We start from the raw sequence: 17,500 nt of genomic DNA, 5'->3' as shown, positions 1-17,500 counted from the left end.
ACAGAATGACAGTAACACATGCAATGATCCAACGGTGAGCGAGGGGCAGACAGGACTTAAATACAAAACACGTTACATCGATTGAGGTGACACAGGAAGAACGGGGTGACACGAACAGAAACTATGGCAACCTAGATACATAGCAAAACTGGGGACGAGACATGACAAATCTCCCCCGAAATAAAACTCACCTTTCTTCTTGTTTGTTGTCAATCGCGCATCGCATTCAGCCATCCTGCCCAACACACTTAGTAAAATTCATAATTGACGACACATCGTTTGATGCGATGGTGCGTGCAATCCTCGATGGTGTGTTATTGTCAAATATTGTTTGTTTTTTAATCTCCATCGCGGACCGGACGTCATACGGAGGCCGCCATTACAGATGCGCAGAACGGTTGCGCAAGACACGTCAGCTATATAAAGAGCGAGAGTTCAGTTCTCCACCTATTAGTTTCAATTCACAGTTTAATTAGCAGTTTCAATCAGCAAATAACAAAATGCGTATTACAGGTAATATTTTATTTCACAACACTTTGCCTTGTTCCTTTCGTCTCTGCTGTTCATTTCAAACACGCTCCATACGACCGCAATGCTCTTGTATCAGACGCTCGCTCGATCACCTGCTAGTTTGCCGTCTGTCACAATGTACCCTACACAAATCCGAAACATTTGTTGCGGCTCCGAGTCACGACGAGGGGCAAGTTTTGGTTTCCAAGGGTGTTTTTATTCCTCTTCAACGTCTCTCCCATACAGAGCCGCCGTGTGCGCACGGAGCGCGGTGGTGCGTTTAGGGACAGTCGGAGAAATCAACGCCAACAAAAAAAATGACATCCAGCCTAGTTAAGACCATACCAAAGACTTTAAAAATGGGACCCATTGCCTCCCTGCGTGTGTGACGATCTTTGGGCGGTTGTTCCCAGCGGCCAGACTTACCCCCTCCCTCCCGACCGGTCCCTGACTGTTCCCGACGGCCACCGGGTACCCCCTCAACTTTCCCAAACTGACCGACTGGCAATATAGGCTCGCCTTGGAGAGGGCCCCTGCCGGCCTCGACCTAGGTTGACGTTGGGCGGACGGTTCCTCTCCCTGTGAGTCGCACTCTAACACCTCTCTAGGCTGGCTTAGCGTTCGCTCAGCGCTCTGTTGGTACGCAGGGTGTGACCGTATGGTAGCGAGACCAAGATGACCCGAATCTGCGCACTGGTGTGGGCGGCGCAGAGTGGTATGGAATGGAGGCCAGGCCGAGTGGGTGGGTGTCACGTGGATGCCTGTGTGCTCGCTTGGACCTTTGCTAAATGTGTTTCTCAAATCCTCTTGGGGCAAATATGTGATGTACGGGGGGTGGTGGCTAGTCTGTTGCAGGCCGCTTTCCTCCCCGTCGATGAGCTCCATAGCTCTCTGGGCTTTTGTAGCTCCGGGCAGTTGGGTTGCGAGTCGTCCGTTGGCCGGCTTTACACTGACACTATGTGGCAGGCCTCTCCTTAGTGGGTTGGGTTGCGGTGACTATCAAGTTGGTTGCTAGGCTGCGCGGCCTAGCGGACGGCTGCCCGAAGTTGATCTCGATGTATAGCGCAACAGAATCGGCAGACTTTGTTCTCTTGTGTGTTCTCGGGGTAGTGAGGCCGTAGGCATGTCTGATATCTTACGGACTACCCAGGATAGCCGTTCTGGGTTACCAAAATCGGCTGAGGCGCAGCTCGGAGAGGGGCTGTTGCTGCTCGAGCGACCTCCCCGTGACGTGCTTGAGGTTGGGCACGTGCGCGGCCAGCGAATCAACCTCTCCGGGGGCCATGGGGACCAACCACCGGAGGCATTGCTCGGGGTCCCCAAACGGCTGGTAGTCACTTCTACGGGCCATGGTTGCAAAAACTCCTTGGTTAGGAAGTCCGTACAGACAGAGGCACAGGATCAGAGCCACAGTCAGTCAGGCCGAAGGCTGGCGAAGCTCTTGAGAACTCCTCAGTGGTGTCTGAATCAATGGCCTCCGTTGCCTCTGGTATGAGAGTTGGGGTGGCGGGGGTCGTGTTAGCGCTGCAACCTGCTCTCCGTGGTGGCGTGGATAATGAGACGGGAGAGGGCCCGTCTAGGAAGCAGCGTAGGAGGGATCCGAGGCCTCCGAACCAAGTCTTGGTGCATCTGCCTCGAGAGTCCATGGACTGCCCAATGTGTGGGGCGCGTGTGGTTGGTATGCGTAGGTTTGGGTTGCATTGCGCTTCGCGGCATGCGGGTGTCTCGATCGTGTACGGCTGTCGTGAGTGCAAAAGACGCGGTGAGAACAGTCATGCTATTCGGTGTCATGACTCGAAATGCCGAGGCGTGCGCAGCGTGGGTGACGAACAAGGGGTCGCTTGCGATCACTGTGGGCGCCGTTTTCGGACGGCTGTTGGGGTGTCTCAGCATAAGCGGCAGGCCCATGCAGCGGAGTGGTTCGCGGCTCGTAAAGAGCGGAGCCGGGCACGTAAGGGTCCAAGGAGGGAGAGGAAGTGGAGCGTGAAGGAGGAGGCTCGGATGGTGAAGCTTATGGAAAAGTACAGGAATCATAAGCACAAGAATGTGATGGTGGCCGGGATGTTGGGAACGGGCAAGTCCGGAGAGCAGGTGAGGTGGAAGTGGGGGTCCCTGTGCGGTCGTGCGGCAGGCGGTGCGTCTGCTGTACGTTGGCGAGCCCTGTTTCCTGCTCTCCTTGTGTGTGTTTCTAACACCAATTCAGCAGTAAGCCTAACTCCTGCTAAGGTAGACACTGAGTCAGGGTATAGCTTCCAAAGCTCCTTTTTATTGCAGTGTTCTCCCAAAACATGGAGTAAAACTGAAAAGCGATACGGAAAAAATACGACAAACATTCGTACTTTCAATAAAGACTCCTCATAAATAATACGAAAATATGATAGAGCTTTAAAATATAAATGGAAACTTACAGACGATGATGTCGAAGGCACAAACAGAAACAAGGATGACCATGGATGAACACTTGACTAGCACTAGCTGCCCACGGCTTGTTGTGATTACGACAAAAATGGCCGACGGCCGACTTCCTGCTAGACATCGCCTTCAAAATAAAAGTCTATCTGTCGAACACCGAACAGACAAGTTTCGGGGCAGAACACTCCCCGCCTGGTATCTGACAAGATGCCACACATTGAACTAAAACATCCTACAGTTAAATGTTTCAGTCCTGCCTTTTCAGAAGCAGAACAATCTCTGTAACTGGTCTAAAGAACTTCTTCATGGATCCATCTTTAACAACTCTCATCTCGACCTTGCGAACTCTTCCATCACGTCCAGGAAAGGTCTTAGTCACAAGGGCCATGGGCCAGTCGTTACGACACGTTTTACTGTCCTTCAACATAACGACACCCCCATCTTCAATGTTAGGTCTGGATTCCTGCCATTTGTGTCGAACTTGCAGAGTGTGCAGGTATTCGCGCCTCCAGCGACTCCAGAATTGATCAGCCAACCTTTGTACCTGGCGCCACTGCTGCTTGAACAAGTCTTTGTCGGTGAACTTCCCAGCTGGAGGTAGAATACTTTGTTTGTTAGTAAGGAGCATTGCCGGTGTGAGTATCTGAGGAGCATCTGGGTCAGATGAAATAGAAACAAGCGGTCTAGAGTTGATAATGGCTGTCGCCTCTGCCATAAAAGTGCACAGGACTTCATGGGTCAAACTTGAGGAGTGAGTACGCATCAGCATTGAATCCAAAATCCTCCTTGCGACTCCGATCATGCGTTCCCACGCACCACCCATGTGTGAGGAATGAGGTGGATTGAAATGCCATGAACAACCTTTACTGTTGGTGTATGTTTGGACCTCTGATTCCTTCAGAACTTTCTCAAACTCCAGCTCTTTACAAGCACCAATGAAGTTGGTTCCATGGTCTGAGTGTAGCTGTTGAGAAGGGCCACGGATTGCAAAGAACCTTCTCAGGGAGTTGATGAAGGAGGAAGTATCCATGGACTCAATCACCTCTATATGGACGGCGCGGGTACTCAAGCATGTGAACAGAACAGCCCATCGTTTACTTTGAGCTAAGCCTCCTCTTGTGCGCCTTGCTGTCACAAACCAGGGACCGAAGACATCCACACCAGTGTATGTAAAGGGAGGTGAAGTGCTCAACCGTTCTTGGGGAAGGTCCGACATTTTCTGCCTCTCTCTTCTTCCACGAAGTTTAAGACAGGTGACACATCCATGTAAAATACTGCTTATGCGTCTCTTACCACCAATCAACCAAATGCCAGCGGCTCGTACAGCGCCCTCTGTGAAACTTCGGCCTTGGTGTTCAACCCGTTCGTGATGATGCCTTATGAGCAATGTGGACACATGATGTTTACCTGGCAGAATGATTGGATGTTTTTCAGGATCGCTGAGATCTGCCAGCTTCAGTCTCCCTCCAATCCTCAACAAGCCATCTGGGGCTATAACAGGATTTAGTTTTGACAATGAACTTTTCTTGTTAACGTCTTGCCCCTTGGAGAGGGAGTCGTATTCTTCAGAAAAGCAGGCTCTTTGTACAGCACGGAGGATGACTTCAGATGATTTTGACAACTCATCGACACTGTGAGGCTTTGAACACAGGTGCCATCCAGAACATACAGTGACATCCTGGTTTGTTGACTTAAAAGAACGAGTTACATGGAGAAGAGTTGCCACTGCTCTTTGCAAGGACTTCCAAGATGAGAATCTTTCAAATCTCTTTGGATCCAAGCGCTTGTCTCTTTGGCCCGTCACGCAACTTGTTACTTGTGGTCGGATCTCCACATCTGAGTCTGGATCGATGATTTCAAATGACTGTTTGAGTTTGAGTTTGAGTTTATTGTTTAGCACATATTATTATAGCAATAACAGTGCAAGGAGGGAGACGAAGCCTAGGGCTTGTAAAGAGCTCCACTCCAGTACAAACAAAGTGCAAAAACAAACAAAGCAAGCAAAGTGCTGTGTCGTCAAATGTCAGTGTTTTTAAAAAAAAAAAAGAAAAATACACATATACATATATATATACATATATACACATATACATACATACATACATATATATATATATATATACATACATATACATACACATACATACATACATACACATATACACACATATACATACATACACATACATATATATATACATATACACACATACACATACACATATACATACACATACACACATACCCATATATATACATACATACACATATACACATATACACACACACACACACATACACACACATACATATATATATACATACACACACACACACACCTACATATATATACACATATACATACACACATACACCTACATATACATGCATACACACACACAAGTAACCAAACAAAAGCATAACAAGCTATATATTAATTTGTCATATTTATACATGCATACATAGTACGAATGTGTATGCATATATACATAAACAAATACACTATACAAAATGAGAAACAAGAGAACAAAATAGTCACATAGCGATGTTGAAACAATCAAAGAGACACCAGGTAGGAGTAGCTTAGAGGGGACAGAAGAAACTGCAAACAGAAAATAATAAAAACAAGGAAGAATCAGAGTATAAATTGTGGTTTAAGTTGATGTTCTTAGTATGAATCAGCTTAGTGCGGTGGAGTAATTATGGTACTGGTAGGATCATGAGTAGAGAAGGTGGTCTTTCAGCTGCTTTCTAAAAGCAGCCTGTGAAGATATGGATCGGATGTGGATTGGTAGCTCATTCCAGAATGAGGGCCCTCTAAAGGAGATATTATATTGATGGCGTGATGTTCGACAGGAAGGTGGGTGGAGATTGTCCCTCTGTCTTGTTGGATAAGAATGAAGATCAGATGCAAATGTGAAGAAATTATTAAATGTGTTGATGCTCAGTGGCTGCTTGTGGTTTGTATAGAAAGGCTGGACCTGTGAACCAGTTGGTTTGTGTGAGGATGGAAGCTTGAACCGATCTGGAGGCATGGTCAGCTGGGTTGTGTTCCGTAGGCACGTACCGCCATTGCTTTGGGTCTGTGGATTGCCGGATCCTTTGAACTCTGTTGTGGACATACACATAGAAACGTTTTGACTGATTATGTATATATCCCAGCACCACTTTACTGTCACAATAAAAGGTGACTGCGTCAAGTGGAAGATCAATCTCTTGAACGATGAGTTCAGCCATTTCTACAGCTAGCACTGCCGCACAAAGTTCCAGTCTGGGAATGGTGGGTTCGCTGGGAGGAGAAAGTTTGGCTTTTCCTAAGATGAAGCCCACGTGGATCTGGCCATCCTCGTTAGTTGTTCTGAGGTATGCGACAGCACCAATAGCCTTTGTAGAGGCATCAGAGAAGATGCAGATCTCCTTTTGCTTTGCCTTGGAAGGAGAAGTGGTGGTATAAGCACGAGGAATGTGAAGATGTTGCAATTCCTGAAGAGAATCTCTCCATGTTTCCCACACTTTAAGTTTTTCTTGGGGAAGAAGAACGTCCCATTCAGTTCCTTCAAGAGTAAGCTCTCTCAATAGTGACTTTCCTTGAATGGTCACAGGAGCAACAAAGCCAAGCGGGTCGAAAAGACTGTTTATTGTAGAAAGAATCCCACAACGTGTGAATGGCTTGTCATTGACTGACACTTGGAAGGTGAAAGTGTCTATTTTGATTTCCCAGCTCAAACCAAGACTTCTTTGGGTGGGCGCCGTTTCTGTTCCGAGATAGAGATCTTTAATGTCTTTAGCATGGTCCCCTGCTGGAAATGCTGTCAGGACTCTAACACTGTTAGACGTGATCTTGTGGAGTCTCAAGTTTGACTCCGACAGAGAAGCTTGAGTCTTTTGCAGCAGAGCAATTGCTTCCTCTTCGGTGGGTGTTGAGACCAGGCCATCGTCGACATAAAAATCTCGCTCCACAAAGTGTCTGGTGTCTGACCCGTATTGCTGTTCTCCCTGCTGGGCTGCTCTTCTGAGACAGTAGGTGGCCACGGCTGGGGAAGGGCTATTGCCAAATACATGTACCCTCATCCGGTATTCGACAATGTCTTTGCTGGGGTCGTTCTCTCGGAACCAGGGGAAGCGCAAGTAATCTCGGTGGTCCTCTCTTACGACAAAACAATGGAACATCTGTTCAATGTCTGCCGTAACAGCTATTTTCTCCCTCCTGAAGCGAATGAGAACTCCAATGAGACTGTTATTCAGGTCTGGCCCGGTGAGCAGGACATTGTTGAGTGATAGGCCATTGGATTGTGCACTAGAATCAAACACAACTCTGATTTGTCCGGGTTTTCTGGGATGGTAGACTCCGAACATTGGTAAGTACCAACATTCTCTTCCCTTTTGTAGCGGAGGGGCTGGTTCAGCATGGTTGTTGTCAAAGATTTTTTGCATAAAGGTGACAAACTGTTCTTTCATCTTTGGCTTCCGTTCCAGAGTGCGTTTCAGAGATGAAAGGCGGGTCATAGCTTGCTCTCGGTTGTTTGATAAGGGAGGTCTGGGTGTCTTGAAAGGGAGAGGTGCCACCCAGCTGTTACACTCATCTTGGAAAACTTGATCATTCATTATTTTGATGAACTGTTCATCTTCGATGGAGAAGGCTCGCTTGTCGTCATTGTCAGTCCTTGCAAAAACTGTAAGGCCAAGCGAGTCATCTGGTGAACTGTGAGAAAGACCATTGACGAAACTGGGACTGGTCGCTTGCTTGAGATTGATGTGGCTCGTGCATGGCCTGAACAGCGAAGGTCTTCCATCTTCTAGTACATTCGTTTTGTAGCTGTGAATGATAGGCTTGTGGACTTTTCCCAAACACACGTCGCCCACCAGCACCCATCCAAGATCAAGTCTTTGCGCAAAAGGAGTATCTCCAGGACCATTAATCTGCTGCCTCACTTTATGAATGCGAAGAATGTCCCTACCCAGCAGAAGAAGGATCTGGGCATTGCCGTCCAAGGCTGGGATTTCGTTGGCAATACTTTTTAGATGGGGGTGGTGGAGAGCAGCCTCTGGAGTTGGTATTTCGTCACGATTGTCTGGTAAATCGTCACATTCTGTGAGTTCTGGCAGCGACAAGTTAACGCCACCATTAACTGCTTCGATATGGTAGCCGGTTGCTTTCCTGCCAGAGACTGTGGCTAAGCCAGCACATGTTTTGAGGGTGTAAGGGTATGCGTCTGTCTCGATTTTGAAGATGTCAAAAAACTGTGACCGAGCTAGAGATCTGTTGCTCTGGTCATCGAGCATGGCATACATTTTTTCGGCTTTCTCTGGTTGATTGTCTGGATATACTTTAACGAGGCAGATCTTTGAGCACGACTTTGCTTTGAGATGATCCCCGCACACTTCGGTGCACAGAGAACTTACGACTGGAGTTCTCGTGGTTTCCTCCAACTCTGACTCCCCGCCATCGTTCTTCGGGGAATTTGAGACTCTAGCTGCCCATGGTGGTGGACCAGGGTGAAGAGCCGTTATATGATTTTCACTGTCACACTCGTCACATTTCAGGCGTGCTTTGCAATCACGAGCTGGGTGGGAGGATGATGAGCAACATTTGAAACAAATGCCTTGTTCCTTTAAGTATGCTTTTCTGTCTGCAAGAGTTTTTAGCCTGAAGCCCCGACATTTCTTTAAAGGGTGAGGCCTTTTATGGATTGGACATTGCTTCGACACGTCCTCTTCGGAAGCTGTTTCATCTTGTGTAACATCAGTAGAAACTTTTGTCTTGTGCACTGAAACCACTGTTCTAGGAGCTTTATGTTTCGGCATTGCTCTTTCAAATTTTAGGTTGTTTCCAGAAAGGGTAAAGCTGGGATCATTCCTTGTTTTAGCTTGGTAGCAGATAAAGGAGGTGAAGTAAGAAAAAGGCGGGTAACTAACCTTGTGATCTTGCTTGTACATTGATCCCTGAGAAAGCCATCTCTCTTGCAGGTTGAATGGCAATTTTTCCGCGATTGGTTTTATGCCACGAGCAGTGTCCAAGAATGCCAAGCCTGACAGGTATCCATCTTCTTTTGCTGACAATAACTCTTTTAAAAGGTCTCCAAGTTCCCTTAATTTTTGGCTGTCCTTATTCGAGATTCTAGGAAAGTTGTCGAGCTTTGCGAAAAGCGCATTTTCAATGACTTCTGGAGCGCCAAAACATTCATCAAGTCTTTCCCAAGCTGTTTGTAGAGCTGCATTTGGGTTGCCAATGTTAACTGCTCTCAGATGTCTCACGTGTTCATATGATTCTTTTCCAAGCCATTTTGAAAGCAGATCCAACTGTTCACTAGCTGTCAGATCCAAATCTTTGATCGTGTTGAAGAAGGAGGACTTCCATGCTCTGTACGATTCAGGACAATCATCGAAGTTTGATAGGCCCGTGCAAACAAGTTCTTTGCGTGCCAGGTACTTTGCCATGTCCAACATAACTGAAGACTCTGGACTGGTTCGGTACATGTGAGATGTGTCAGAGTACTTTGGGAAAGTTAGCTTGGATGTGGGATTGGTGTTGTAAGTGTCTGTCTCTCTTTTGACTTGGAAATTCTCTTGGGTGGGCGGTTGGACTGATGATTTAGATTCATGTATTGCCTGAGAACGCTGAAGTGATGTTGGTCTCTGTTGAAGTTGAGGTGGGGCTAGCCAAGAATCTTTCATAATATATTCTTCTTCTTTGTGAACATATGGTGTTGGCGCGTTAGGGTGAGGCTCAATAGATCGCTCTGCGGTCTCTGGGAAGACTACAGGTTCAGGGAGCTTGTCAAAATGTGTAGTTTGGTCACGAACATATTCGCTTACGCGTTCTTGTGTGTCTTGCTCCACGACAGGGAAGCTCCTTTTGCTACGGAGCTCCTCTTCCTCAATCTCCGCTGCTGCCTCTAAAGCTTCTGCCTGGGCATTAGCAGCTGCAGCTTCTCTTTCCAACTGCAAGGCATCGAGGCTGGCTTCTAGTCTTGCTTTGTTCACCTTGATACTGATTTCACGCTCTGCAAATGCTGCACGTGCACGAGCAGCCTCTGCTTTGGCTCTTGCCTTTGCAGCAGCAGCGCTGACTGATGATTTGGTTGAGCTAGAGCTTTTACGACTGACCGACGAGCCACTTTGAGATGACTTGAAGCCTTTTGTTGTAGTATTTTTATTCTGTTCGTTGTCCATGTTCATGTAGTCTGCTGCTGTGTATTGTGTTGCCAGCTACGTATCGTCTTTTTACTTTCCTGCTCTCCTTGTGTGTGTTTCTAACACCAATTCAGCAGTAAGCCTAACTCCTGCTAAGGTAGACACTGAGTCAGGGTATAGCTTCCAAAGCTCCTTTTTATTGCAGTGTTCTCCCAAAACATGGAGTAAAACTGAAAAGCGATACGGAAAAAATACGACAAACATTCGTACTTTCAATAAAGACTCCTCATAAATAATACGAAAATATGATAGAGCTTTAAAATATAAATGGAAACTTACAGACGATGATGTCGAAGGCACAAACAGAAACAAGGATGACCATGGATGAACACTTGACTAGCACTAGCTGCCCACGGCTTGTTGTGATTACGACAAAAATGGCCGACGGCCGACTTCCTGCTAGACATCGCCTTCAAAATAAAAGTCTATCTGTCGAACACCGAACAGACAAGTTTCGGGGCAGAACACTCCCCGCCTGGTATCTGACAAGATGCCACACATTGAACTAAAACATCCTACAGTTAAATGTTTCAGTCCTGCCTTTTCAGAAGCAGAACAATCTCTGTAACTGGTCTAAAGAACTTCTTCATGGATCCATCTTTAACAACTCTCATCTCGACCTTGCGAACTCTTCCATCACGTCCAGGAAAGGTCTTAGTCACAAGGGCCATGGGCCAGTCGTTACGACACGTTTTACTGTCCTTCAACATAACGACATCCCCATCTTCAATGTTAGGTCTGGATTCCTGCCATTTGTGTCGAACTTGCAGAGTGTGCAGGTATTCGCGCCTCCAGCGACTCCAGAATTGATCAGCCAACCTTTGTACCTGGCGCCACTGCTGCTTGAACAAGTCTTTGTCGGTGAACTTCCCAGCTGGAGGTAGAATACTTTGTTTGTTAGTAAGGAGCATTGCCGGTGTGAGTATCTGAGGAGCATCTGGATCAGATGAAATAGAAACAAGCGGTCTAGAGTTGATAATGGCTGTCGCCTCTGCCATAAAAGTGCACAGGACTTCATGGGTCAAACTTGAGGAGTGAGTACGCATCAGCATTGAATCCAAAATCCTCCTTGCGACTCCGATCATGCGTTCCCACGCACCACCCATGTGTGAGGAATGAGGTGGATTGAAATGCCATGAACAACCTTTACTGTTGGTGTATGTTTGGACCTCTGATTCCTTCAGAACTTTCTCAAACTCCAGCTCTTTACAAGCACCAATGAAGTTGGTTCCACGGTCTGAGTGTAGCTGTTGAGAAGGGCCACGGATTGCAAAGAACCTTCTCAGGGAGTTGATGAAGGAGGAAGTATCCATGGACTCAATCACCTCTATATGGACGGCGCGGGTACTCAAGCATGTGAACAGAACAGCCCATCGTTTACTTTGAGCTAAGCCTCCTCTTCTGCGCCTTGCTGTCACAAACCAGGGACCGAAGACATCCACACCAGTGTATGTAAAGGGAGGTGAAGTGCTCAACCGTTCTTGGGGAAGGTCCGACATTTTCTGCCTCTCTCTTCTTCCACGAAGTTTAAGACAGGTGACACATCCATGTAAAATACTGCTTATGCGTCTCTTACCACCAATCAACCAAATGCCAGCGGCTCGTACAGCGCCCTCTGTGAAACTTCGGCCTTGGTGTTCAACCCGTTCGTGATGATGCCTTATGAGCAATGTGGACACATGATGTTTACCTGGCAGAATGATTGGATGTTTTTCAGGATCGCTGAGATCTGCCAGCTTCAGTCTCCCTCCAATCCTCAACAAGCCATCTGGGGCTATAACAGGATTTAGTTTTGACAATGAACTTTTCTTGTTAACGTCTTGCCCCTTGGAGAGGGAGTCATATTCTTCAGAAAAGCAGGCTCTTTGTACAGCACGGAGGATGACTTCAGATGATTTTGACAACTCATCGACACTGTGAGGCTTTGAACACAGGTGCCATCCAGAACATACAGTGACATCCTGGTTTGTTGACTTAAAAGAACGAGTTACATGGAGAAGAGTTGCCACTGCTCTTTGCAAGGACTTCCAAGATGAGAATCTTTCAAATCTCTTTGGATCCAAGCGCTTGTCTCTTTGGCCCGTCACGCAACTTGTTACTTGTGGTCGGATCTCCACATCTGAGTCTGGATCGATGATTTCAAATGACTGTTGATGCTCAGTGGCTGCTTGTGGTTTGTATAGAAAGGCTGGACCTGTGAACCAGTTGGTTTGTGTGAGGATGGAAGCTTGAACCGATCTGGAGGCATGGTCAGCTGGGTTGTGTTCCGTAGGCACTTACCGCCATTGCTTTGGGTCTGTGGATTGCCGGATCCTTTGAACTCTGTTGTGGACATACACATAGAAACGTTTTGACTGATTATGTATATATCCCAGCACCACTTTACTGTCACAATAAAAGGTGACTGCGTCAAGTGGAAGATCAATCTCTTGAACGATGAGTTCAGCCATTTCTACAGCTAGCACTGCCGCACAAAGTTCCAGTCTGGGAATGGTGGGTTCGCTGGGAGGAGAAAGTTTGGCTTTTCCTAAGATGAAGCCCACGTGGATCTGGCCATCCTCGTTAGTTGTTCTGAGGTATGCGACAGCACCAATAGCCTTTGTAGAGGCATCAGAGAAGATGCAGATCTCCTTTTGCTTTGCCTTGGAAGGAGAAGTGGTGGTATAAGCACGAGGAATGTGAAGATGTTGCAATTCCTGAAGAGAATCTCTCCATGTTTCCCACACTTTAAGTTTTTCTTGGGGAAGAAGAACGTCCCATTCAGTTCCTTCAAGAGTAAGCTCTCTCAATAGTGACTTTCCTTGAATGGTCACAGGAGCAACAAAGCCAAGCGGGTCGAAAAGACTGTTTATTGTAGAAAGAATCCCACGACGTGTGAATGGCTTGTCATTGACTGACACTTGGAAGGTGAAAGTGTCTATTTTGATTTCCCAGCTCAAACCAAGACTTCTTTGGGTGGGCGCCGTTTCTGTTCCGAGATAGAGATCTTTAATGTCTTTAGCATGGTCCCCTGCTGGAAATGCTGTCAGGACTCTAACACTGTTAGACGTGATCTTGTGGAGTCTCAAGTTTGACTCCGACAGAGAAACTTGAGTCTTTTGCAGCAGAGCAATTGCTTCCTCTTCGGTGGGTGTTGAGACCAGGCCATCGTCGACATAAAAATCTCGCTCCACAAAGTGTCTGGTGTCTGACCCGTATTGCTGTTCTCCCTGCTGGGCTGCTCTTCTGAGACAGTAGGTGGCCACGGCTGGGGAAGGGCTATTGCCAAATACATGTACCCTCATCCGGTATTCGACAATGTCTTTGCTGGGGTCGTTCTCTCGGAACCAGGGGAAGCGCAAGTAATCTCGGTGGTCCTCTCTTACGACAAAACAATGGAACATCTGTTCGATGTCTGCCGTAACAGCTATTTTCTCCCTCCTGAAGCGAATGAGAACTCCAATGAGACTGTTATTCAGGTCTGGCCCGGTGAGCAGGACATTGTTGAGTGATAGGCCATTGGATTGTGCACTAGAATCAAACACAACTCTGATTTGTCCGGGTTTTCTGGGATGGTAGACTCCGAACATTGGTAAGTACCAACATTCTCTTCCCTTTTGTAGCGGAGGGGCTGGTTCAGCATGGTTGTTGTCAAAGATTTTTTGCATAAAGGTGACAAACTGTTCTTTCATCTTTGGCTTCCGTTCCAGAGTGCGTTTCAGAGATGAAAGGCGGGTCATAGCTTGCTCTCGGTTGTTTGATAAGGGAGGTCTGGGTGTCTTGAAAGGGAGAGGTGCCACCCAGCTGTTACACTCATCTTGGAAAACTTGATCATTCATTATTTTGATGAACTGTTCATCTTCGATGGAGAAGGCTCGCTTGTCGTCATTGTCAGTCCTTGCAAAAACTGTAAGGCCAAGCGAGTCATCTGGTGAACTGTGAGAAAGACCATTGACGAAACTGGGACTGGTCGCTTGCTTGAGATTGATGTGGCTCGTGCATGGCCTGAACAGCGAAGGTCTTCCATCTTCTAGTACATTCGTTTTGTAGCTGTGAATGATAGGCTTGTGGACTTTTCCCAAACACACGTCGCCCACCAGCACCCATCCAAGATCAAGTCTTTGCGCAAAAGGAGTATCTCCAGGACCATTAATCTGCTGCCTCACTTTATGAATGCGAAGAATGTCCCTACCCAGCAGAAGAAGGATCTGGGCATTGCCGTCCAAGGCTGGGATTTCGTTGGCAATACTTTTTAGATGGGGGTGGTGGAGAGCAGCCTCTGGAGTTGGTATTTCGTCACGATTGTCTGGTAAATCGTCACATTCTGTGAGTTCTGGCAGCGACAAGTTAACGCCACCATTAACTGCTTCGATATGGTAGCCGGTTGCTTTCCTGCCAGAGACTGTGGCTAAGCCAGCACATGTTTTGAGGGTGTAAGGGTATGCGTCTGTCTCGATTTTGAAGATGTCAAAAAACTGTGACCGAGCTAGAGATCTGTTGCTCTGGTCATCGAGCATGGCATACATTTTTTCGGCTTTCTCTGGTTGATTGTCTGGATATACTTTAACGAGGCAGATCTTTGAGCACGACTTTGCTTTGAGATGATCCCCGCACACTTCGGTGCACAGAGAACTTACGACTGGAGTTCTCGTGGTTTCCTCCAACTCTGACTCCCCGCCATCGTTCTTCGGGGAATTTGAGACTCTAGCTGCCCATGGTGGTGGACCAGGGTGAAGAGCCGTTATATGATTTTCACTGTCACACTCGTCACATTTCAGGCGTGCTTTGCAATCACGAGCTGGGTGGGAGGATGATGAGCAACATTTGAAACAAATGCCTTGTTCCTTTAAGTATGCTTTTCTGTCTGCAAGAGTTTTTAGCCTGAAGCCCCGACATTTCTTTAAAGGGTGAGGCCTTTTATGGATTGGACATTGCTTCGACACGTCCTCTTCGGAAGCTGTTTCATCTTGTGTAACATCAGTAGAAACTTTTGTCTTGTGCACTGAAACCACTGTTCTAGGAGCTTTATGTTTCGGCATTGCTCTTTCAAATGTTAGGTTGTTTCCAGAAAGGGTAAAGCTGGGATCATTCCTTGTTTTAGCTTGGTAGCAGATAAAGGAGGTGAAGTAAGAAAAAGGCGGGTAACTAACCTTGTGATCTTGCTTGTACATTGATCCCTGAGAAAGCCATCTCTCTTGCAGGTTGAATGGCAATTTTTCCGCGATTGGTTTTATGCCACGAGCAGTGTCCAAGAATGCCAAGCCTGACAGGTATCCATCTTCTTTTGCTGACAATAACTCTTTTAAAAGGTCTCCAAGTTCCCTTAATTTTTGGCTGTCCTTATTCGAGATTCTAGGAAAGTTGTCGAGCTTTGCGAAAAGCGCATTTTCAATGACTTCTGGAGCGCCAAAACATTCATCAAGTCTTTCCCAAGCTGTTTGTAGAGCTGCATTTGGGTTGCCAATGTTAACTGCTCTCAGATGTCTCACGTGTTCATATGATTCTTTTCCAAGCCATTTTGAAAGCAGATCCAACTGTTCACTAGCTGTCAGATCCAAATCTTTGATCGTGTTGAAGAAGGAGGACTTCCATGCTCTGTACGATTCAGGACAATCATCGAAGTTTGATAGGCCCGTGCAAACAAGTTCTTTGCGTGCCAGGTACTTTGCCATGTCCAACATAACTGAAGACTCTGGACTGGTTCGGTACATGTGAGATGTGTCAGAGTACTTTGGGAAAGTTAGCTTGGATGTGGGATTGGTGTTGTAAGTGTCTGTCTCTCTTTTGACTTGGAAATTCTCTTGGGTGGGCGGTTGGACTGATGATTTAGATTCATGTATTGCCTGAGAACGCTGAAGTGATGTTGGTCTCTGTTGAAGTTGAGGTGGGGCTAGCCAAGAATCTTTCATAATATATTCTTCTTCTTTGTGAACATATGGTGTTGGCGCGTTAGGGTGAGGCTCAATAGATCGCTCTGCGGTCTCTGGGAAGACTACAGGTTCAGGGAGCTTGTCAAAATGTGTAGTTTGGTCACGAACATATTCGCTTACGCGTTCTTGTGTGTCTTGCTCCACGACAGGGAAGCTCCTTTTGCTACGAAGCTCCTCTTCCTCAATCTCCGCTGCTGCCTCTAAAGCTTCTGCCTGGGCATTAGCAGCTGCAGCTTCTCTTTCCAACTGCAAGGCATCGAGGCTGGCTTCTAGTCTTGCTTTGTTCACCTTGATACTGATTTCACGCTCTGCAAATGCTGCACGTGCACGAGCAGCCTCTGCTTTGGCTCTTGCCTTTGCAGCAGCAGCGCTGACTGATGATTTGGTTGAGCTAGAGCTTTTACGACTGACCGACGATCCACTTTGAGATGACTTGAAGCCTTTTGTTGTAGTATTTTTATTCTGTTCGTTGTCCATGTTCATGTAGTCTGCTGCTGTGTATTGTGTTGCCAGCTGCGTATCGTCTTTTTACTTTCCTGCTCTCCTTGTGTGTGTTTCTGACACCAATTCAGCAGTAAGCCTAACTCCTGCTAAGGTAGACACTGAGTCAGGGTATAGCTTCCAAAGCTCCTTTTTATTGCAGTGTTCTCCCAAAACATGGAGTAAAACTGAAAAGCGATACGGAAAAAATACGACAAACATTCGTACTTTCAATAAAGACTCCTCATAAATAATACGAAAATATGATAGAGCTTTAAAATATAAATGGAAACTTACAGACGATGATGTCGAAGGCACAAACAGAAACAAGGATGACCATGGATGAACACTTGACTAGCACTAGCTGCCCACGGCTTGTTGTGATTACGACAAAAATGGCCGACGGCCGACTTCCTGCTAGACATCGCCTTCAAAATAAAAGTCTATCTGTCGAACACCGAACAGACAAGTTTCGGGGCAGAACACCCTGGCTGCCAGGGCGACGCCCCAGAAATGGACCTGCCCCCGTCGCTTCCGGATCTGGTGGAGAATAGAGTTCTGGAAGAGCTGCTGGCGGGGGGTATGGAGCATCGGGCCACTGCTGCCTTAGTCAAGAAAGCAGGTCGGGAGCCTAGCCTGATCGAGTCCTCTGCTTTGGATCTCATGAAAGCCCTAGGGGGTAAGGTAGTGTGGCCGAAGCTTTGGGAAGCTTGGGCGTAGACAAACGTGTAATCGAGGTGATCCGTCACTCGTGTGTGGGCTGCTCGACCAGAGTGGGTTGCGGAGGCGCCTATTCCGAGCCCATTTCCATGAAGGTTGGTGTTAAGCAAGGCAACCCAATGTCCCCACTGCTATTCAATCTCGCTATGGATCCTCTCATCCATAGCCTCGAACGCGAAGGAAGTCACCTGGTCTGGGGCGACCGCCGAATCGCCGCGCTGGCCTTTGCGGATGATCTAGTCCTACTGAGTGGCTCGGAGGCAGGAATGAAGAAG

General features: G+C 47.1%; 2 protein-coding genes and 1 long non-coding RNA gene across 3 annotated transcripts in view; all 3 read right to left on the bottom strand.

The window, feature by feature from the left end:
- Nucleotides 1–17,500, bottom strand: part of LOC133163184 (uncharacterized) — a 268,250-nt gene that overhangs the window by 78,338 nt on the left and 172,412 nt on the right. The window lies entirely within an intron of this gene.
- On the bottom strand, nt 2,757–4,777 carry LOC133156651 (uncharacterized). Its single transcript, XM_061282533.1, has one exon. It carries the CDS (start codon nt 4,136–4,138, stop codon nt 3,170–3,172), a length of 969 nt encoding a protein of 322 aa, XP_061138517.1. The 5' UTR covers nt 4,139–4,777; the 3' UTR covers nt 2,757–3,169.
- LOC133161348 (uncharacterized) lies at nt 10,234–12,382 on the bottom strand. The gene has a single exon (XM_061289775.1). It carries the CDS (start codon nt 11,613–11,615, stop codon nt 10,647–10,649), a length of 969 nt encoding a protein of 322 aa, XP_061145759.1. The 5' UTR covers nt 11,616–12,382; the 3' UTR covers nt 10,234–10,646.

Source organism: Syngnathus typhle, linkage group LG1 (assembly GCF_033458585.1).
Source record: "Syngnathus typhle isolate RoL2023-S1 ecotype Sweden linkage group LG1, RoL_Styp_1.0, whole genome shotgun sequence".
In the NCBI taxonomy this organism is placed as follows: domain Eukaryota; kingdom Metazoa; phylum Chordata; class Actinopteri; order Syngnathiformes; family Syngnathidae; genus Syngnathus; species Syngnathus typhle.
This window is presented reverse-complemented; position numbering and strand designations above follow the sequence as displayed.

Excerpts from the sequence above, each read along its gene's own strand:
- LOC133161348 (XM_061289775.1), bottom strand. The coding sequence starts at position 11,615 with ATGTCGGACCTTCCCCAAGAACGGTTGAGCACTTCACCTCCCTTTACA.
- LOC133156651 (XM_061282533.1), bottom strand. The coding sequence starts at position 4,138 with ATGTCGGACCTTCCCCAAGAACGGTTGAGCACTTCACCTCCCTTTACA.